The sequence below is a fragment of the Heteronotia binoei genome, chromosome 6, assembly GCF_032191835.1.
Source record: "Heteronotia binoei isolate CCM8104 ecotype False Entrance Well chromosome 6, APGP_CSIRO_Hbin_v1, whole genome shotgun sequence".
Classification (NCBI taxonomy): Eukaryota; Metazoa; Chordata; class Lepidosauria; order Squamata; family Gekkonidae; genus Heteronotia; species Heteronotia binoei.
Window position 1 is genome coordinate 60,491,006 of NC_083228.1, and position 23,038 is coordinate 60,514,043.

Consider the following 23,038-nt stretch of genomic DNA (forward strand, 5'->3'; position numbering starts at 1 on the left):
CCCAGTACTATGATGATTGGGAATGAATGCATGTCCTTTTATGTTGTTTTATCATTCTTGGGGTATATTTTGTTCTGCATTCCACTCCTGCTGAATTTCATATTAACTAACAGAATTTCTAAAAGTATTTCAGGGCTTAGAACGTGTGCAGTGTTACAACCAGGGCCGACCCTCTCACTATGCAAACTAGGCGGTTGCCTAGGGCACCGAGAGGTGGGGGCAGCAAATTGGGCTCTCGACACCCTCTGGTGCTCCAGGCAAGCGCTTAGCTTGCCTGTCTCCCTGCTTCTGCCGCCGCCACCCGCCCACTCCCCCCAGCGTGGTGTCCTGCCCACCGCCCACTGGCGCTCCGCTGGCCTGCCCACCACCGCTAGAAGCAGTGGCACTCCACTCGTTCGCTGGCTCCCTTTCCCCTGGGGCTCACCGGCTAAAAGTAAGCTTAGCCGGCAAGCAGCCCGCACCTGCGCGTTTTGTCACTTAACAAAACGCACAGGCACGGGCTGCTCGCTGGCTAAGCTTACTTTTAGCTGGCGAGCCCCAGGGGGAAGGGAGCCAGTGAACGAGCGGAGAGGCGGCGGGCAGGCCAGTGGAGCACTGGGGGGGGGGGGCAGGCAGGATGCCGCACCAGTGGGAGGAGGGGAGGGGGCACAGAGCCATGGAGCCACAGGGGAGGGAGCTGTGGGGGGTGCTTTAGGGGGGCGCCAGGCAGCAAATCTGCCTAGGGCGCCCCAGGGCATCGGACCAGCCCTGGTTACAACATTAGAAGAGTGTAACTCTGTTTAGGATTGCGCTGCTAGTGACACACAAATGTGCTCCTACACAGTTGGTAGAGCATTGCACCAAAAATGTTATTATAGTTGCTTTTTTCAATGTTTTGTCGATGCACATGTGTGCATCAAGGGAGGAAGGAATGCAGCCAAACAGACATACTGGAAGCGATGACATACTATACAAACACTTCATTGTATACTAATTTGTGGGGGGGGGCAGTGGAGAGTTTCTAATGTGTCCCTTGGGAAATAAAACCAGAAGAATTCAAAGGGGAAGAATTCCAGAATCCTCCCTAAAAGCAACATCAGCTGGTGCAAGCTCTAGATTAGTAGAAGAGCACTTGATTTCCAAATAGAGATCATAGGTTCAGTCCCTGTTATTTTCAGTTCAAATAATTCCATTGTATTGTTTTACTCAAAACTACTAGCACAGCATACAAGCACAGACATATATGAAAAAGGACAATTATCCCTAGTAAAGCATATCCAAATATAAGTCATGATCCAGAGTTCTTAAAATGGTTGCCACAACAACACACATTATTCACTTTGACAACATTATGATTCACTGAGCAACTCTGTTGCCTCCAATTCAGCAGAAACTCAGATATAACACATGGCCCTGTTGGCAGACGTGTCTAGAAGTGGGACCAACGTATCTTCCCTGGGGCTGGTATAAAATACAGAACTAAACCATAGATAATACGATTGTATTATTTTTAATTCTGTAATCTGCCTTGAGTCTCAGCGACAAAGACTGGCTGTAAATAAAACATGCAAAGTACTGATGTTTATAACCACATTGGCTCAATAAAGCTAGTATCTTGTTTAAAAAGACTGATTTTCAGTTACTATGTTATGTATAGTATAGCTTAAGAAAGAATGGCTCTGAATGTATTTTCCAGCTTAGAAGTGAAGTTGAGCTAAATAATGTTGCAGTGAGCACTCCAAGCTAATCTCAGCCACTGCATCTCCTTGTTAAAGGATCTCAGGTTGCAAGGAGTTTCTCTAAGACTTTGATAGATCCAATGAGAATACATATGTCATCCTGAGTTAGATTACTTTTACTCTGTATATTAATGCAGCTCCTTATTTCCATTTGTAGTCCCTACATATTCTTTTCTTTTCTTTTTTTTGGTATTTGTGTGTGTGTGCACATGCACACCTAGAAGTCATGGTGACCTCTGGAACTCGCCCCTACTGGAGGCCTAGAGAATATTCAGAGAGATGATGAGTATAGCCTGCCATTGCCTCCAGGCTCTGGTATTCCAAGGAGGTTTCCCATCCAAGTACCTACCCTTCTTAGATTCCAAGATCTAACAAGATCGAGCTTGCCTTGGCTAACCAGTTCAGGGTATAATCCCTACATTTTCAAAGCACCTTTTGGAGAAGGAGTGACTTTGTGTCTGACCCTGCAGACAGCTCCAGTTTTTTTATTCTGAAAGGCTGGGGGCAAAGGTGTACAGTGAAAGGAATTAGAGAACAGTGACAAATATATGCTGTGGCACATCTTCACCAGGCACTAAACCAAAGGAACTGACACAGTGCTTTGGAGTAGAAGATAAAGGAATATTGCTTTCTATGTACATTAACTTGCTAAAAAAAATCAGAAACCAAACCAGACATTGCTTTCTTTGAATAAGAAACTATTGCATTTCAGCCAGAGATTTTAAACTATGGCCACATTCAGTAGCTATGAAAACCTTTGTGATAGGCATAAACGTGGCTTCTATGCCATGCTCACATGCACCCTTCCATCTTCCCCAATACGTGGACTTTTTGAGCTTCTTCCTTTGTTGTGATGCCTAGGCACAAGAGTCAGAGCAAACTGGAGTTTGCTTCCTTCCCACAAACCAGGATTCTAAACTAGGATTAAACTGTGGTTCAGAATCCCCGTTTATGAGGACAAAAATACCAAATTAGAGTTTAACTGAATGTTTCCAGTAGTACTGCCAACGGGCCTGTAGAAAGATGACCTGTATCTTAATAGAGACAATATCTAGAAATAGGCTGCTATAACTTTTCATGGAATGGAGGTAAACAACATCCCATTAAGCTTCTATTAAAAGTACAGGAGATTTTTCTCCAGGTCTGTTGGCAACCCTGTTTCCAAAACCAGGAAGCTTCCAGCTGTGTTTAGGGATGGGCATGAACTGGGAAAATGCAGTTCAGTTCATGTTGTGCCCAGTTCATGATCCACAAAGTGTGAATTTTTAGGCATCATATGAACCAGTGAGGTTCGTGTTGTGGTGGAATAGCCCCACACCTCCAGCATGCTAGAGACACCAAATACCACAGGAGCTCTGGATTAGTCTCATCTACCTGCCTTCCATGTTTGGTGAGAATTGTATTTATGGGGCCCAAGTTACAGCCCCCAAAGAAGGTGTTCCCAAGAAAAAGATTTTTGGCGAAATGCAGGTTCAGGGGTGTATAAAATGGACCCCGTGCAAGCTAGAGACTTCAAACTTGCAGGGAACCTTCCCCTGATGCTCCTCTACATGGCCTCTAAATTGTGTGCAGATTGGATTTAGGGGGCCCAAGTTATGCCCCCCCCAATAAAAAGTCCCCAGGAAAGTGCTTTTTGGAAAAATGTCATTCACAGGTTCAAAAATATATAGAAAGGAACCTCTGCAAGCTATGCACACCAAACTCACAGGGAACTCATCCTGCCACCCACTCCTTACAATGCCTTGAAGTTGGGGGTGGATTGCATTGACGTTTGCTTTGAAGTCTGGTAAACATTTTGAGTGGAGACAGTCTGTCTTGGAAATGTATCCATTTAGGAACCACCACAAACCACTTAAAAGTTCGTGGAAATTTCATGCTGATTGACCTGCCATGACCTATAGTTTGCAAACCATTTACCTGCCAAAATTCAACACGAACTTTAGATTGTGAGGCAGTTGGTGCCTGTCAAGCTGTGTTTCACACATGGGGGAAAGGAAGAGGAAGGAGGAAGCATACACATATTTCAAGTGGACTTCAAGCAGTCTCTGGAGAGTCAACTTGTAAATGTTTTAATTTTTAAAAGTTGTATTCATGCCTGTCATGAACAGTGGTATGTTGTGATGTCTGAATGTGGCCTGTATTGTGGTAATGCATGGAAATAAATAAATCATGCCTCTACTAGCTTATTACATTTAGAAGATTATTTACATTCTAAAAGATAATATAGTTCACCCTTTTGGATTCTTGTCTTGTTTGGACAACAGAGAAAGATATGCAAGGTCATTGCACTTGGAATCATTCCTAAATCATGTTACCACTGACCCTGCAAACTGAATGCAAGTTCTTAATATCTGTCTACTGTTCATTATTGCTTAAAGTATACTTTTCCCAACTAAGTACAAACTCAAATCTTTTCAGAGTTTTCCTTATAGAAACTAACTCAGTTTTGAAACAAAAAAACATTAATTATGGTAATATAATATGTAATAGCCATTTAAAATAAATAAAATGTGGCATATGTGGTGTTTGTTAGCAATAACAGCACATTTTTTCAGCCTAATTAAAGTTTAAGAGAATGAATTCAGAGAAGCTTCAACAACTCCACTGTGAAGACACACATAAAGTAAGTGGATGTGTTTGCCACATTCTGGGCTCCTTGTTGGAAAGAAACCTATCCTTCCTTAATTCTACATTTTCCTATGGTGATAAGGTGTAATGAAAACCTAGTCTTTGACATTTTACACATATTTAACATGTCAGTCAATTATTTAAGTAGTCTGACATAGACATAACATTAGAAACATGAAGAGTACAACTTACTTTTACTGGAGCCAGCAAAAAAGCCACATTTTTTTTAAACAGCTGGTGTCAATTTTATATCTCACTACTATGTTACTTTCATTTATTCCAGGAATTGAGCGATCAGGAAGGTTCAGAGTTTGAAAATTCTGATGTACGATGGGTCATCACTGTGCCAGCCATCTGGAAGCAGCCTGCAAAACAGTTTATGAGACAAGCTGCATATAAGGTAAGATTAGTATTGTGGTCCAAAGGGGTTACAGTCTCTCAGTCTTGCATCTGTGGCTACTTTGCCTTGTCCCTTCAATGTTGCTTTACTGTCCTGTTTGCAGGCTACCCAGAGGCATCAATCTTGGCACTGAACAAAGTAGAATGCTGTACTAGGTAGAACTTCACTGTGAACCTAAAGAACTCTCCTGGTGTTTGGACACTTTGGCACATATATATAAAAGACCCGTTGTGAAGAAAAATACAACAGACTCTAGAACAGGGGTGGGGAACCTTTTTTCTGCCAAGGGCCATTTGGATATTTATAACATCATTTGTGGGCCATACAAAATTATCAACTTAAAAAACAGTGCTCCGCCAAGGGAGAACGATTCAGGCCAGCAAAATTAACATAAACAATTGTTATTCTATTTGAAGTCATGTAGGGTGAGCCAAATTTGGCACACCCCTCCTCCCCGCCCTGCTGCCCTAGGCAAATGCCTAGGTCCAGGGCTTTTTTTTGTAGAAAAAGCTTAGGAGGAACCTATTAGCATATTAGACCACATACCCTAATATTAGCATAATAGGTCACACACTCATTAGCATATTAGGACACACCATCTGGGATAATCAAGTGCAAATTAAACTTGTGGTAGCTGGCTCCCCCCACCCCTGCCACTCCTCCCTCCCTCCCTCCCTTCATGCAGAAACTGCAGCTTCTCCCAGCAACATTTAAAGGCACCCATATACCCTAGCAGCAGTCCTTCACAATGCCCACCACTCAGGCTTCACAGAGAGAAAGAGAGAGAGAGAGGAAGGAATGAAAATAAAGAAATGGGGGAAAGAAAGGGAAATGAAATGGAGGGAAGAAAGGGGAAATAAAGAGAAACAAAAATATGTGGGGGGGAGAAAAGGGGGGAAGAAAGGGAATAAAGGGAAACAAAGAAATGGGGGGAGATGGGAAAATAAAGAAAGGGGGGAAGAAATGGAAAGAAAGCAAAATAAAATGGGGAAGAAAGGATAATAAATGAAAATTAAGAAAGGGAAAAGGAAAAGAAAGAAAGAAAGAAAGAAAGAAAGAAAGAAAGAAAGAAAGAAAGAAAGAAAGAAAGAAAGAAAGAAAGAAAGAAAGAAAGAAAGAAAGAGAGGAAGGGAGGAAGAAAGGGGAATTAAGGGAAATGGGGGGAAGAAATAGAATGAAAGGAAAATAAAGAAATGAGGGGGAAACTTACTTGAACAGTAACAGTGACTTTTCTAGGCCCCACAGTGATCCTGGCTGGCCAGCCAGGCCTCAGGGAGGCTGCCCTGTAATGTGGCTGGGCTCTGCAATCCCTGCCAGCCAGCCGGTTCCCAGGGAGGCTGCTGCACAGCACAGCTGGGCCCCACGAAACTCGCTGGCCAGCCAAGCCCCAGGGAGGCCGCCATGTGCTTGGCTTGGCCCAGCAATCTTGAGGGCCAGACCAAGTGATCTCAAGGACCGTAAACAACCCTCAGGTCTGACATTCACCACCCCTGCTCTAGAAAGAGTCTCTGGGTGAATGCCCCCCCCCACTGTCTTCCCATCCACCCACTCAAGTGAGGGCATTCACTCCCCCTCCCCCTTCCATTCTCACCCCCCCCAACATCCCACCTACCTACCCCCCAACCACCTCTTCCTCTTAACTACCCCTGCACCCTTGGTACTCCACAACTCCCCCCACCCATGACATTCAGTCACCCCCACCCTTGCTATCTTTTTTATTATTATTATTATTATTATTATTATTATTATTATTATTATTTGTTTATTTATGTTCCTCCCATTCCCCCATTGGGGGCTCAGAGCGGAGTACAGCGAATAGAAATAAATTCACAATAAAATCATAATAAAACTAATTACAACATTCATCAAAGTGCAGCAGGATGATTCAGCAAGATGACAAGACAGCAAGGTGGTATAGCACAAAATAGTACCGCAATACAGCATCACAGTACAGTAGTGTAGTAGAACTGCAGAGCAGTAGGGGGGAGACCAACCGATTGATAAATAGATGCCCACTGCCTTATCCAAAGACCTGGCGGAACAGCTCCGTTTTGCAGGCCCTATGAAAGGCCAGCAAGCCAGGTAGAGCCCGAATCTCCTTAGGGAGCTGATTACACTAGGTCAGGGCCACGACCGAGAAAGTCCCGGCCCTGATAGAGGCAAGACGGGCATCTCTTGGGCCGGGGACTATCAGAAGATTTTGGGAGGCTGAACAAAGTGGCCTCTGGGGCGTATATGGGAGGAGATGGTCCTGTAGGTATGTTGGACCCAGGCCGCGCAAGACCTTAAAAGTGAAAACTAACACTTTGAAACAGATATGGTACTCTATAGGCAGCCAGTGCAGGTCACAGAGCGCCTGCCGTATGCTCACCCGTACAGGTGATACAGTCAGCAGGCGAGCTGTCGCATTCTGCGTCCACTGCAGTTTCCGGATCAGTTTCAGGGATAGGCCAGTTTAGAACGAGTTACAGTAGTTCAGCCTGGAAGTCACCATTGCATGGGTCACTGTAGCCAGGTCTTGGGGGGATAGGTATGGTGCTAGCTGCCTGATCTGCTGTAGATGGAAAAAGGCAGACCCAGTAGCCGCTGTGATCTGGGCCTCCATGGAGAGGGAGGCATCCAGAATCACCCCCAGACTCTTCACCTATTGGGCCGGTACCAGAACAGCACCACCCAGGGCTGGGAGCTGGATGCACAAACCCACCCTGCCTTGACTCAGGTACAGGACCTCCATCTTAGTTGGATTTAACTTCAGTCAACCCTGCTGTAACCATCCAACCATGGCTCCTAACGTCTCGACAGCTGTTCAGGGGCGAAAGACGGTCTGCTATCCGTCAACAGATAAGAGCTGGGTGTTATCAGCATACTGGTGACAGCCTAGCCCAAAACCTCGGGCAATCTGGGCAAGGGGGTGCATATAGATGTTAAATAATATGGGCGACAGAATAGCTCCCTGCGGCACTCCACATATAAGTGGGTGCTGCAGGGAGGTCTGCTCGCCAAACATCACCCTTTGTCCCCGTCCCCGGAGGAAGGAGGAAAACCATTGCAAGGCTACACCCCGGCAATGGCGAGGCGGTGGGTCAATAGGTCATAGTTGACGGTGTCAAATACTGCTTTCCACCCACCCACCCACACACCAACCTTTGACCTTCATTCATAAGAACATAAGAGAAGCCATGTTGGATCAGGCCAATGACCCATCCAGTCCAACACTCTGTGTCACACAGTGGCCAATATATGTGTGTGTGTGTGTACATATATATATATATATATATATATATATATATATATATGTATATATATATATACACACACACACACATATACATACATACATATACACACATATACACACACACATATATATATACACTGTGGCTAATAGCCACTGATGGACCTGTGCTCCATATTTTTATCCAATCCCCTGTTAAAGCTGGCTATGCTTGTAGCCGCCGCCACCTCCCGTGGCAGTGAATTCCACATGTTAATCACTCTTTGGGTGAAGAAGTACTTCCTTTTATCCGTTTTAACCTGACTGCTCAGCAATTTCATTGAATGCCCACGAGTTCTTGTATTGTGAGAAAGGAAGAAAAGTACTTCTTTCTCTACTTTCTCCATCCCATGCATAATCTTGTAAACCTCTATCATGTCACCCCGCAGTCGACGTTTCTCCAAGCTAAAGAGCCCCAAGCGTTTTAACCTTTCTTCATAGGGAATGTGTTCCAAACTTTTAATCATTCTAGTTGCCCTTTTCTGCACTTTTTCCAATGCTATAATATCCTTTTTGAGGTGCGGTGACCAGAATTGTACACAGTATTCCAAATGAGACCGCACAATCGATTTATACAGGGGCATTATGATATGGCTGATTTGTTTTCATTTCCCTTCCTAATAATTCCCAGCATGGCGTTGGCCTTTTTTATTGCAATCGCACACTGTCTTGACATTTTCAGTGAGTTATCTACGACAACCCCAAGATCTCTCTCTTGGTCAGTCTCTGCCAGTTCACACCCCATCAACTTGTATTTGTAGCTAGTATTCTTGGCCCCAATGTGCGTTATTTTGCAGTTGGCCATATTGAACCTCATCTGCCACGTTGACGCCCACTCACCCAGCCTCAAGAGATCCCTTTGGAGTGCCTCACAATCCTCCCTGGTTCTCACCACCCTGAACAATTTAGTGTCATCTGCAAACTTGGCCACTTCACTGCTTACTCCCAGCTCCAGATCATTAATGAACAAGTTAAAGAGCATGGGACCCAGTACTGAGCCCTGCAGCACCCCACTGCTTACCGTCCTCCACTGTGAAGACTCCCCATTTATACTCACTTTCTGCTTCCTATTAATTAGCCAGTTTTTGATCCACAAGAGGACATGTCCTTTTACTCCATGACTCTCAAGCTTACTAAGGAGCCTTTGATGAGGAACTTTATCAAAAGCTTTCTGGAAGTCAGGGTAAACAACATCTATTGGGTCCCTTTTGTCCACATGTTTGTTCACCGCCTCAAAGAACTGTAACAGGTTAGTGAGGCAAGATCTTCCCTCACAAAACCCATGCTGAGTATTCCTCAATAACTTTTGTTCATCAATGTGCCTACTCATTCTGTCCTTGATAATGCTTTCTACCAACTCTCCTGGTATTGAAGTTAGACTGACTGGCCTGTAATTTCCTGGATCTCCTCTGGAACCCTTTTTAAAAATGGGGGTGACATTTGCTACCTTCCAGTCCTCAGGAACGGAGGCAGATTTCAATGAAAGATTACATATTTTTGTCAGGAGATCCACAAGTTCAACTTTGAGTTCTTTCAGAACTCATGGATGTATGCCATCCGGACCTGGTGACTTATTAGTTTTTAATTTGTCAATCAGTTGTAGGACCTCCTCTCTTGTCACCTCAATTTGACTAACTTTCAACACCCCTTCCAAAATTAGTGGTTCTGGAGTGGGCAAGCAATTCTCATCTTCCACAGTGAAGACTGAGGCAAAAAATGCATTCAGCTTCTCAGCCATTTCCCTATCCTCCTTCAGTAATCCTTTTACCTCTTGGTCATCCAAGGGCCCCACTGCCTGCCTGGCTGGTTTTCTGCTTCTAATATATTTGAAGAATTTTTTATTGTTGGTCTTTATGTTTTTTGCAATATGCTCTTCGTAGTCCCTTTTAGCCTGCCTGATCACAGTCTTGCATTTGATTTGCCACAGCCTGTGTTCCCTTTTATTAATCTCACTTGGACTAGCTTTCCACCACTTAAAGGAGTCCTTACCTTTTACAGCTTCCATTACTTTGTTTGTTAACCATGCAGGCCTTTTCTTATACCTGTTTGTGCCTTTCCTAACTTGTGGTATATATTTTATCTGAGCTTCTAGGATTGTAGTTTTAAATAGCCTCCAAGCTTCCCCAAGGGTTTTGACTGTATTTACCTTTCCTTTCAGTTTCCTCTTCACATACCTCCTCATCTCAGAGAATTTACTCTGCTTCTCCAGGTCAGTCACCTCAGTCTCGAGGGTACGAACTTGTTCCCTGAGGACCAGGAGCTCCTTGCATCGAGCACACACCCAAGACTTCTGTCCTGTGGGCAGATAGTCATACATGTGACACTCAGTGCAAAACACTGGAAAGCTCCCACCCCCCTGTTGGCATTCTACCTTCATGTTAGCTTTTTTTAAATATACAGTCCCCTTTTAATCCTGTTTGTTTATGTGGCTCTCTTTCTGGAGGTCTACATACCTTATTGGGAATACAAGGAAAATAGGGATCTGGGTTCCTGGTCCTTACACAGCCCCCAAGCCAAGAGCCCTTTAGCTCTCGCCCTTCAGCTTGCACCTCTGGCAAGACACAGCTTAATAATGCAAAGAGGGTGGGGCCTCAGTCTGCCCCAGGAACACAGCCACTCCTAATCAATCAGCAACAATCACCTTCAGCCCGCTCAAACCAAACAAACAGCAGTGCCCCAGCAACCACAAACTCAGAAATTTCAGCAATCACACAGCCACACAAACTCAGAAATTCTCAGCAATTCCCCCAGCTGTTTAGAAAGCACTTCTTCTCTGCTCTCTCTCAGAGCTCTCTGAAATGTCATCCCCCCCACTCTTGCTGTCTTCCCCACCCCACCCCGCAGCTAAAAAAGATGCTGGTTTCTCCCCCTCCCCCATATGTGTGTGTCCCCATGTCTGGTGGCTCAAAGCCCTGAAAGAGGCATGGTAACAGTCACACAGACCCTAAAACTCAGCATTTCTTTTGTTTACAGTGCATTATTGCCACCTTTTCCTGTCTTTTTCAGCCTTGCAGCATTTAGCATCAGCGTGAGCTTGTGACGTAATCTGGTTTTTTTTTGGTCTGGTCTGGTTATAGTATACTATAGACGATGTGCCTCAAGGTGTTTCTGTATGGAAACTAATCTGACTTCAGCTTTCCAACTCCTCCCTCCTCCCTGCAGCCTCTATCTAGGAGAAGTACAGTCTTTCTCCACAGTGTGGACCAAAGCAGGAGAGAAGCAAGCTCCGCAGGGTATAATGACACTGAGTATTTTCTCCAGGGGAACTGATCTCTGCCATCTGAAGAGCATTTGTAATTCTGAGTGCTTTCTAGCCCTCACCTGGAGATTGGTAAGAATGGTTCCCCAGGAGGAAATGGCTGGTTTGGAGGGTGGAGTCTATGAATTGTACCTGTCTGAGGCCCCAACCCTCCTCAAACTCACCCTCTCCAGGCTCCACCCCTCAAATCTCCAGGGATTTTCCTACCTGGAGTTGGCAACTCTATCTCCTTCTCAGCCAACCATCAACCTACCTGTATGTGCCCCTCTGACTTCAGCTTTCCATCTCCTCCCCCCCTCCCTGCAACCTCTACGCAGGAAAAGGACAATCTTTCTCCACTGTGAGGATCAAAACAGCTTACATCATTCTCCTCTCCCCATTTTGATATGCACAACAGCCCTTTGAGGTAGGTTAGGCCGAAAGTCTGTGACTGGTCTAAAATCACCTAGTCAGCAGACTTCTCCTCTTATAACCACAGTAAAGGAAATTTTCCACCTCTTCAATGGTTTCAGCCTTATTTGAGGCTAGTAAACTTACTATCTTGCTTTCATCAGATTTACCCTCCAGGGATTGCAATATAGGATCCAGATAAGATGTATGTAAATCACAGTAGAATCTACAAGATAAAAGTACATGGTCTGTTCCTTCTCTGAGAACTGATCGTGCAAACAAAGAGATGTAAACTATGATATGTGAATTGTTGCCTTAGCACGGGTTCCTGACAAAAATACAGGCGGCCAGTGGAAGTGGCAAATGAAACACCAATTAAACCTTGGATTCGTGTAGCCGCACCTGTTGGATGGAGGACTGCTACTTATACAGTATTAAAATATTATGGTACAACTGCATCTATCAGAAAAAGGATATACAGACAACAGGATATTACCAATTTATTACAGCATTGATTATGGACTTTTGGAACCAATGATATAATTTTGGACATTGAGCTCGGTTGAATCGCTTGAATTTTGGTTAAAAAATATTTTGGGAAGTTCCAGTGAATTAAGTACTGCGTGCATTTATTTAAAGCTTGTCAATTTCACAGTGTTTTTTCTTTTTCTTATCAATCTATACACTGTGGTTTCCAGTTTTGGTCTTATTCCCTTCTGGAGATTGGCAGCCTTATACATGGCAGATGTGTGTAACAGTCTCTTACCAGTTTGACCAGAAGAATGACAAGGAGATAGAGAGGGTCTACTTATAACCTTTTTATTTCTAGACATTTTTCTTCTCAAAATTGCTGCCCATACAATCTGCTTTTTCCACCCAAGGAGGAAAAATATAGGTTGCCTATATCTTTTCCCCTGTGGTCAGAAAAACAACCTGGGATTGATTCTGAATAGACATACAGAGAGGGAAAAGATTATGCAAACTCCACTTCCCATTGTTCTTCCACTCAAACGGGCTGCCTCCCCTTGGCTCTTCCTCATTTTTAGCAAATCAGGACACTTACATGCAGCTGTATATAACATCTAGTTTGTACCTCAGTGCCTGAGCAATAGATTGGACATGCCGAAAAACAAGACCAGAACAAGAATCATAAACCTGCATGTGTAAGAGTATTGAATAGTGTGTTTCCATGGCACACCAGCATGATCAGATGCCCCCAAACCCACGATGGAATCTCTTTGCCAAGGTAGCCACCAGAATTTGCCAATGGCTATTTAATCTGCGTGAGAGTTGTTTTAGCACAGTGTAGAGACAAAGGGGCATGGGAGCCAGATGTGCACATTTGATCTGGGGAGTGAGGGTGGCTATGTCAGGCCAAACTGCTTGTGCACTGTGCTATTTGCACCTTGTTATTTGTACTGGCTCGGTTAATCTCTCTGTGTCATTCTGGGCTTGTAGGTATCAGAACAAGTTGTTTGCGCAATTTCTTTATGCTTGGTTTGTGAACATAGGGTTCATTGAATCAGCATTTCTGATGCCTCACCACTCCAAGCATTAACAGAGAAACAGCAACTCCAAAGTGGAGGGGCTTAAAATATAATTTATTTATCTATGTAAAAAAACAAAACAAATAGTCTTTTCTAGTGAAACTTCATCCATTCACCCCTTTTCTCAGGAACAATATAGCTACTACCCTGAGTGGGGGCAAGGGGGAAGAGAGAGAGAGAGAGAACAAATGTATTTTTGAAGAAAAAAATTATGCTGTCTCTCCAGGAACCTACCCACGGTGACTTACAAAATAAAAATAGTAAAATAAAACATTAAAAGCTCCTGTCCAGCTTTGAAAATTAATAATAATTTAAAAACCCACAGATAGTTTAAGACAACAGTTTCCAGGCTAAAATAGTGTTTAAAAATAAACCCCTTAATTTAAAGCCTAAATAAACAGACATATTTTGTCCTGACACCTAAAGGAAAGCAACATACGTGCCAGGCAAGCCTAAAAGGGAAGAGCACAAATGAGGTGCCACTACTGATAAAGCCCTGTTTCTGGTTTCCACCCATCTCCCCTATGAAGGTGGAGGCACAGAGAACAGGGTTTGTGAAACAGCTGGCAGGCTGGACAATATGGGAGAAGGCTGTTCTTCAAATACCCTTGTCTTGAGCTATTTAGGGCTTTAAAAGTAAGAACCAGCACTATGAATTGTGCCTGTAAACAAATGGGCACCCACTGCAGATGTTTCATCACTGGGGCAATTTGATCTATGTATCTTCCCCTGTTGCAATTTGGCTGCTGCATCTGGGATGAGCTGAAGTTTCCAGACCATTTTCAAAGACAGCCCCATGTAAAGTACATTTCAGTAATCTAACCTGGATGTAATCAGAGCATGGATCACGTAGGACAGATTATGCTTTTTGAGGAATGCCAGTAGCTGGCATATCAGCCAAAACGGATAAAAGGCACTGTGTGTCACAGAGGAGATCTGGAGTTCCACCTGTAGCCAGGATCCAGTTGCTTTCATGGGCATATCAGGAGTCCTTATTGTACATATGTCCTTTATTTTTATTTGTTTCTTTGCAATGTTAGGTTGCATATGTTTCTTTCCATCAGAATATCACTGAGTATTAAAGGGGAGGAAATGTAGCTAACATATTCCATGGGGTATGGTCAGACAGGCAGGTTGCTGCGGCAGTATCTTGGCTTTAAGTAAGCTGCTTGAGTTTGGGGAGGTTTCTGTCAATCAGACAGTGCCCCCCTAAGCCAGTATCATAGTGCCATGAGCCTGTAGTTGGTCGGCCACATCACTAACACACCACAACCATGAGCCCGTGGCTAGGTTAGGTTTTTTCGCCAAGTCCCCCTGTGCGTGTGTAGAAGCAGACAAGCACACACATGCTCCTGGCCGTGAAGCACACATAGGAGGGAGAAGGACATGCCGTAAACAGAGTGGAATGATCACACCACTTGTGTGTTTCCATGGCACACTGGCATGATCAGATGCCCAGAAACCCGCAATGGAATCGCTTTGCCAAGGTAGCCACCAGAATTTGCCAATGGCTATTTAATCTGTGTGAGAGTTGTTTTAGCACAATGTAGGGACAAAAGGGGCATGGGAGCCGGATGTGCACATTTGATCCGAGGAGAGAGGGTGGCTATGTCAGGCCAAACTGCTTGTGTGATAACACCCTATGAGTCACACGTTTTCTGTGTATGGGTATTTTAAATACCCCCTAACATTAATTAGATCTACCTTAACCATTTTGAATATCTTGTGCATGTCTCTAATGTTGAGCAACATTTTTCTGAACAGTCTGTATAGTGGGGTTGCTAATGGTAGTGCCAGAAGCAAATCACTTAAAGGTTCTCATGGAACAACACAGTTATAGGTAAATCCAAAACCTGAGAGACCCATATGTTACTTTTGTCTATTGTTGCTTGCCTGCTGTTGTGTGCATGTGTATCTATGGAATGGAAGCTAGCAGCATAGGGAGAAAGGTAAGCTAATGCTTTCTCAACGTTTCCGATTTGTGGCACAATGGAATGTTGTGAACAGTGTCTGCTATCTGTGGTTTTGTTTGTTTGTTTGTTGTTTTGTCTGTGAACATGTATATACACACCATCTTCAATGCTGACCACTGATCAAAGCTTTTAAGTGCAAGTTTGTGGTCAACTAAAATCACAGGGAAGTGAGAAGATAAAAGAATAGGACATTGACTGAAGACAGCAGTTGCTGTATCGTTTAATGTTATAAACTGCCTTTGGATGTTTGGGGTAGAAAGGCAGAGTGAGATTGGGGAAAATAAAATACCTTGCAGCATTAAAAGAAGGAAATATATCCTTTGTTTTAGTGATGATATTCCAGTAATATCTGTTCTATATATAGATTATTATTTTTTTGCTGTAAAGTCACAGCTGATTTATGGCAATCCCATAGGATTTTCAAGGCAAGAGACGTTGAGAGGTGGTTTGCCATTCCTGCCTCCACATCACAACCCTAATATTCCTTGGTAGTCTCCCTTCCAAATACTGATTAGGGCTGACTCTGCTTTGCTTCCAGGATCAGATTAGTGTGAGCTGGATCTAAGCCAGGATATTGAAATATTATTCATGATATATGTTAGCATCTGCAGACTGCAGAAAATCTAAGTGTGCTGTCATGACCAAAACATTTCTCCAAATTTATCAAACCCAGAGCAATGAACAATATAAATGTAATTAAAATTATTTACATTGAAGAATGTCTTTAAAGGAATACAAAACTCATAAGACAGTTGGGTTGGCTGCTACTATTATGTTCCATCAATATTTGCCCCATTGCTCTTGCATAAAACATACTACAACACAGGGACACATGGGCATCAATAGAATGAAATGACAGGATGCAGCCTAACAGTATAATGCATTTTGTATTTCCCCAGGGACAGTTTTTAAAACATATAATGTACATGGTAACTATTATATGTTGTTTACTGCCATGAGTTTAATGCATTTTAGATAGATTCATTTTTTCCCTTTTGTAGTGCTTAGGGTGGTCCATTCTTCCACCCTTGTGGGTTTGTTTTGCTTTGTAGGGTGAAAATAGGGCTGCCAAGCTCCCACTGGGAGTGGGGATCCCCCGGTCTGGAGGGCCTCAACCTGCTGGCAGGGAGCAGGCCACTGGGGGATCCCTGCCCCTGAAGAGCCCCATTGCAGCGTGCCATCCCTGGTGTGATGACATCACTCGGAAGTGATATCATTACACCGGGGACGCTCTAGGACTCATGTTAAAACTCTTTGGTACCTAGAGTTTTACCACAAATCGTAGAGCATCCTAAGTGCAACGTCCCCATCATTATGTCACTTTCGAGTGATGTCATTGCACTGCTTGTGCGAAGCTCGCTCAAGAAAACAGTCCCTCGCCACAGTGGCCAAGCGACTTGGCAACCCTAGGTGAAAAATGTCTTTGGCAGTAGGAATAACCAGAAAATAAGTGTATTTTACATTGTTTTAAGACGTGAGATTTACTTCCTGGCAAAGCACTACTAAACCCCCACATGTAATAGTGACATTTAATTCATTAATTTATGGAAGTTTCCCCCCACCCACCATAGTAGCCCAGCAATAGTCTGGCATTTTGTATCCAAGAACATGTTTACTTGTAAGCCTAGAAGAACTTGCACATAAGTAAAATTTAGAATCTCTACTTTGAAATTATTAGTTTTGCACAGATGTGAGATTTATTAACCTTGGAACAGAATAGCATAAATGATCTTTTTAATATTTAAACTTTTAAAATTAAACAGCTTTTCTACTGTCCAGTAATTTACTCACTTTGCCATCTGGGCATTTCTGTTGAAAAAGAGTATTTAAAATGTTCAGTTCTTCTACTTCCTGAACTTGTTACTTAGAAGTCAGGAAATCAAGCAATGGGGAGGGAAGGTGGCTCAGTGGTAGAGCATCTGCGTGGGAAGCAGAAGGTCCCAGGTTCAATCCCTGGCATCTCCAAAAAAGGGTCCAGGCAAATAGGTGTGCAAAACCTCAGCTTGAGACCCTGGAGAGCCGCTGCCAGTCTGAGAAGACAATACTGACTTTGATGGACCAAGGGTCTGATTCAGTATAAGGCAGCTTCATATATATGTTCATATATAATGAAGGAAGCATGAAGAATATAATTTCCTGTGCAGTATATTTGAAGAGCCTTGCACCTTTGACAGATTGTAAACTAGCTTTGAGTTAGGGGGTTCAGTTTGCTATTTTGCATAGGAGACCACTTTTTAGAAAAAAAAAACCCAGAACTGATATTGTTACAAACCTATTGTTATAATCTGTTTAGTCCTGATTCCCAGTTCAAGTTTCAAGTTTATTATGTTTAAAAGCCTATAGGCCCTACACTAGTTTTTTAAAAAGTTAATAGTTGAAAATCACAATAAAACAGAAATTTACCTCGTTGACAATACAATTTTCTCAGAGGCTGCTCAGTAATCAAACTCGTTGGGTATCAGAAATGGTTAAATGTTTCAATATCCATTTTCTGAGAAATCTCTCTTGAGCTTCTGCATACCTTGGTTAGTGAAAGAAGGTGTGGAATAATGAATTGAGTTCTGCCAAAACGCAGTCACAGAAGCGCTGGTTACTCTGAGGGTATCTGAAGGAAATGGCCTTTCATCTGTGCTGTTGGCAATGCGTTACAGCATGCTATCATATATGCTTGCCTCAGCTTTGGGACAGTCAGTACATTGAGGTAATGAGGCAAGTCAAATTGGGTAGGAAACCTAATTCCCAGATGAATCGGAGAGCATTTTCTGTTTGTATCATTTTGAAGAGAGTCCCAGACTCCCAGTTGTTTCTGACATTCCCATTACACATGACCGCACTGACTGGGCAGACACGTTTCATCTTCCCATGGAAACTTTCATCTTTTCTTCTTCCTATGACAGATTCCTTAATTTATGGTGAACTAAATTCCATTTATAGCTTGGGAAGAATGAAGGAAAGAATGGATGGATGGGTGGTAGTAGAAGATAATGGTAGTAGAAAATCCTTATGGGTGTGAGTGGGAAATTCTTATTGTTGCTGAAACTTGGTGGTAGTTCTATCTCTGCTGACTAACAACAAATTATCTTTATCTTTTTAATCTCAGACAGTTTAATCCTTAGTTGGAGTAACTGAACTGAGGATCATTGAAATCAACCAATTCAGACTTGGATAACTCTGGATAGGATTGCTTTGCAATTTTAGCAGAACTTGAATGTCATCTGGAATTGGATATATGTAGCAAAATGTCTGCAGAAACCTGCACTAGCCAGTTACTCAGTTAGTCAGTACCTTTATTGGCATTAGTGTCAGACACTGTGTCACTTTAAAACTGAGATTTCTACAGATGTAGCTGTCTTTTTTAAGAAAGATGGACCATTTGGAAAAATGATTTTGAGGGACCATCATAGTGTATCTGATCTTGTTGCTTTTCTGTTAGAAGAAGCTAAAATAGCATTTTAGAGAGTGGCTAATATATATTTACAACAGACATATTATGATTGTTAATGCATGGCTAATGCTTTTCTTCGATGTAAAAAGGCAGAAAGATCCTGTGGAACAAAGAGAAGTGATGCTTTGAAGGTGCACTCTCTCCCTCCTATACTTCATTTGCTCTCAGACCTTCCAGAATAGCAAAAACAGCGGGAATTAGGCACATTAGCAGTGTTAGGGGAAATGGAGAAATCCCCTTAATTGGCACTTGCTGATAGAGGCAGATTGTTGTCAGTGAATGGATTGGTGCTATTACAGCAAGTTCTTATGGATGTACTTCTTCTGGTGATACTTCTATATAGGAATTCTCTTTTCATCATAAGCACTAATGTTTGTTATGAAGCTGTAATGTAGTACAAGATTGCAACATATTAAAGCCATAATTAATTAAGGGTGCTCAATTGATCATGGTGTTAAAATACATGGAACAAGAAATATGTGCTAACAAATCTCAATTTACACCTGCTAATTGCCAGTTACGTTTGCACAAATGTACTAACTGTGCCAGACTAATGGAACACACTTCAGTCCTGCATTTGTTGATACAGCTTTGCTAGCTGCTCTTAGGTATTCAAGCAGAAAAGGACCTGCTGTTGCTCCTTATAAGCAACTAACAGCATTTTACTATGTTAGCAAAAACTACAATATCTGAAAGGCTTTTACAGATGCAATAAAGTATTAAACAGTGTTGTCTGTGGGAAAAACTATGGATGGCTGAAGCTTGACATCTCTTGAAAAATGTTATCACTGATTATATCTCTTAGTACTGTGACTTCATTCTACTGCACCAGTGAATTTTTAAAGCAACAGTAGTCTGGAAGGAATCAAATCCATGTTGCTGCAATGGCAGAACAGAATTTGTGCTGATCACAGGAGTGTCTTTCCTGCTTGGATGCCATGAGGAAACACAATGAGTAATATATATAAAGAGTCCAGTGTCAAATAGGGAGGATATGTATCGGAAAAAAACAGGCATTTACTTTTGATATATGGCGTACTACCAAGCACCATCTTGCTTCTTAATTGGAATTGTCATAAATCCCACTAGTGAAGCTGTCTCTAGGTTATATAATTGTTGTAGTACAGTACAAACTGTTGTGTGTTAGATACAAATAGGCAGCAGGTTGTTTGGAGCTTTCTGTTCTGTGATTGTGGTTTGCTGATATTCAAGATGAACACAAACAGCCATGTTTATCAGGAAAAAAGTTCTAGTGGTTTTTCTTGACTCCCCAACATGTGCTTATTTATCTGTCACTGCATTCTAAGTTATTTTCAAAACCAGAGCTGTTTGACAACCCTCTGTAAAGTTGTTCTGCTTCCAGAAATATTTAAAAAGTGCATTATGATATACATGTGATGACATGATGGTAGCGGTATGACAGAATTAACCTCAGAAATGTGGTAAGTGAAAATCTACCATATAAGTACTTTCCCCAGCAAAAACTGATGATTATAAATTTGTAGGGGTGCCAGGTCAGGAAATATCTGGGGACTTTGGGGGTGGAGCTGTGAGAAAGGTTGTGATAAGCATGATTGAACTCCAAAGGGATTTCTGGCCATCACATGTAAAGGGACCACATTCCTTTTAAATGCCTTCCTTCCATTGGAAATAATAAAGGATAGATACACGTTCTTTTGGGGCTCATAGAATTGAACCCTCTGCTCCAATTAGGCTTCCCAACCCCCCCGCCCTGCCGGGGGACCCCTGGATTAGCAGCCTCCTCCCCCGCTCTCCAAAAATGTGGAAGCAGGGGGTGGGAGTGGGGAAACGGTGCGCTGTCTCTTTCCCTGCCTGCCTCCCTCGCAGGCTTTAGGCTTCTCCCTTCCTCCGGGTCACAAAGACCCGCCCACCGCCGGCCTGCTATTCGTTCCAGTCCGGCCTCCCTTCGCGAGGTGCATGCTGGGACTCGTAGTCCTTGCATCCTCTCCGGCTGCCACAGGCATTCTGGCCGGCGGAGGGGGGGAGCTCTGCCCCCAGAGGACCATGTGTGTTTCTACTTCCGGAGGCTTCAGACACTGATTGAAAGGCTTCCTCTTGGGATGGGGTGTCTGTGTTACTTTGAAGAAGTTGGCAGCAACTCGTGAGTAGAGAGGCCAATCCCCCTTCAGTGTTGCCAGAAATGGGGGGGGGGGGAGGTCTGCTGAGTACTTCATTATTCTCTATGTGAAGATGGATTCTCATAGGGTATAATGGGGAATTGATCTGGAGGTTTCGCAGGCTCTGGGGGTGCTGTTTTTTGAGGTAGATGCACCAAATTTTTAGTGCGGTATCTAGTGACTCTCCCCAAAGTATCCCCCAAGTTTCAAAATGATTGGACCATGGGGTCCAATTCTATGAGCCCCCAAAGAAGGTGCCCCTATCCTTCATTATTTCCTATGGAAGGAAGACATTTAAAAAGGTGTGCGGTCCCTTTAAATGTGATGGCCAGAACTCTCTTGGAGTTCAATTATGCTTGTCACACCCTTGTTCCTGGCTCCACCCCAATGTCCCCTGGCTCCACCCCCAAAGTCCCCAGATGTTTCTTGAATTGGACTTGGCAACCCTAGCTCCAATCTTTTTGAACCTTTTTTTTAGGAGAGGCACCAGATGCTATGCTGAAAATTTGATGCCTCTCCCTTTAAAAAACAGCCCCCCAGAGCCTCAGATACCCACAGATTTTCTCTATTACACCCTATGGGAACTGGTCTCCATAGGGTATAATGGAGTGCTCAGTAGACATTTTCCCTTCCTCCGCTCCCGCTTTCTTATGACTGTAAAGTGGGGAAAGGGCCTCCATACTGGGGGATCCCTCTCCCAACTGGGGACTGACAACCCCATAACAGAGGCAGTTTTGGATTAGACAGAGTAAGATGGAACACAGGAGGAAACAAAATAATTAGAAAAAAAATGAGAGGATATACAGACTGTCAGATAAACAGTCATGGAAAAGGAGGAGTCATGTACCAGAGCTGCTGAAGAAAGGGCAACATTACATCTCTAACAGAGTAGGTTCAAGTCGTATAATGAATACTACTTTGATTTATCACTGGGTAGAGAATGAAAAACATGTGCCCAGAAAAGATACCGAATACTATTCTGTGGAGATCTGGTGAGGGTCTGCAAGCATATCCTTCAGGGATATCTTGAATCCTGCTTGTGTAGAGTCCTGGACCATATTACTTTTATATCAGCCTTCCAAATATGAATGGCTTTCAGTTCTGTACATCTGAAGTTTAACTGTGAAGACAAGACTCATAGAAATATAATATAGTATTCTTGTCAAGGAGATAGACCTCTAGTCAATTTTTTGTTCTTTCATTAGACATAGAATTAAACTTTGATTCAGGCTTCATATCAAAATTTAGGCCGGGAACATGGGAACAGGTCAAAAGGAGACATCTGGGGTTTTGTCATGAGAAAAGTTGACAATCATGACTTTGTGCTTTGAATAACAGCATCAAGGAGTAACCATCTGGTCTTCTGGAAGGTTTTTAGTGCTAACACACACTTTACTTCTTTTAATGCTTGATCTACATTACAGGGAGAAGCATCCTGTCATAAAACTGCTTCTCTGCTGAACCATCTTGTTATCACAGGTCCATATTAACATAACATCACTGGTCTGCCCTCTTGTATTATAAAACAGCTTTCAGCTAACAGGAGGTATGATGAGCTGACCTTGGAAGGTACTACCAGGCACTGCCTAGTGACATGTCAGTTGGAGTAGCCTGCTTCAGCTCTCTAGAGGCATGGGTTAATCCTATAACGGGTTAAGCCATGCCTGTCTTGCAATGAAGACTTGAAATCATTGCCCAACTTTACCTAAGAAGAGTAACTTGCTAATTATGTAATTGGAGTAACTGTGAAGCTAGAACTTTAACTGGTAGTTTCTTTGTTTTCTTTTTCACTGCTAAGTTCCTTTGAAAATGTTCTACATTCTTCAATAAATACCTTTTGATTATACTGGGTGTTCTGTGCTTCAAGTGTTGCAATCCAAATTCAATACCTTAGACTTAAAGTGTCCACCTACTGGTAATTAGTTCATAGAAACACACTATGCAAGTGTCCAACCTTTTAGGGTCAACTTTCTGGTTTAATCCCAGAAAGATCAGGAGTCTGCCTGCTGGCTTCTGACTGTAGGGATATTCTAACAGGCTAGTGGCATGGCTATCCCCCTGAGTTGTGAGGACTTACACTCCAGGTTGGTTGTGTAATTTTGTGTTGGTTGTATAAGTGCCAATTAAGAGGATTTCTCAATTTCCACTAATACTGCTGATGTGCCTAATTCCTGCTGCTTTTGCTATTCTGGAAAGTCTACCAGAAAATGAAGCATAGTACAGAGGGACTGCACCTTTAAGGCATTGCTTTGCCCACTCAGACCAA

General features: G+C 42.9%; 1 protein-coding gene across 1 annotated transcript in view; it reads left to right on the forward strand.

Annotated features, from left to right (window-relative positions):
• Positions 1 to 23,038, forward strand: part of HSPA12A (heat shock protein family A (Hsp70) member 12A) — a 77,299-nt gene that overhangs the window by 34,269 nt on the left and 19,992 nt on the right. The window contains exon 6 of the mRNA XM_060241554.1: positions 4,630 to 4,746. Within this exon, the coding sequence (XP_060097537.1) occupies positions 4,630 to 4,746 (117 nt within the window). The remainder of the gene's footprint in view (positions 1 to 4,629; positions 4,747 to 23,038) is intronic.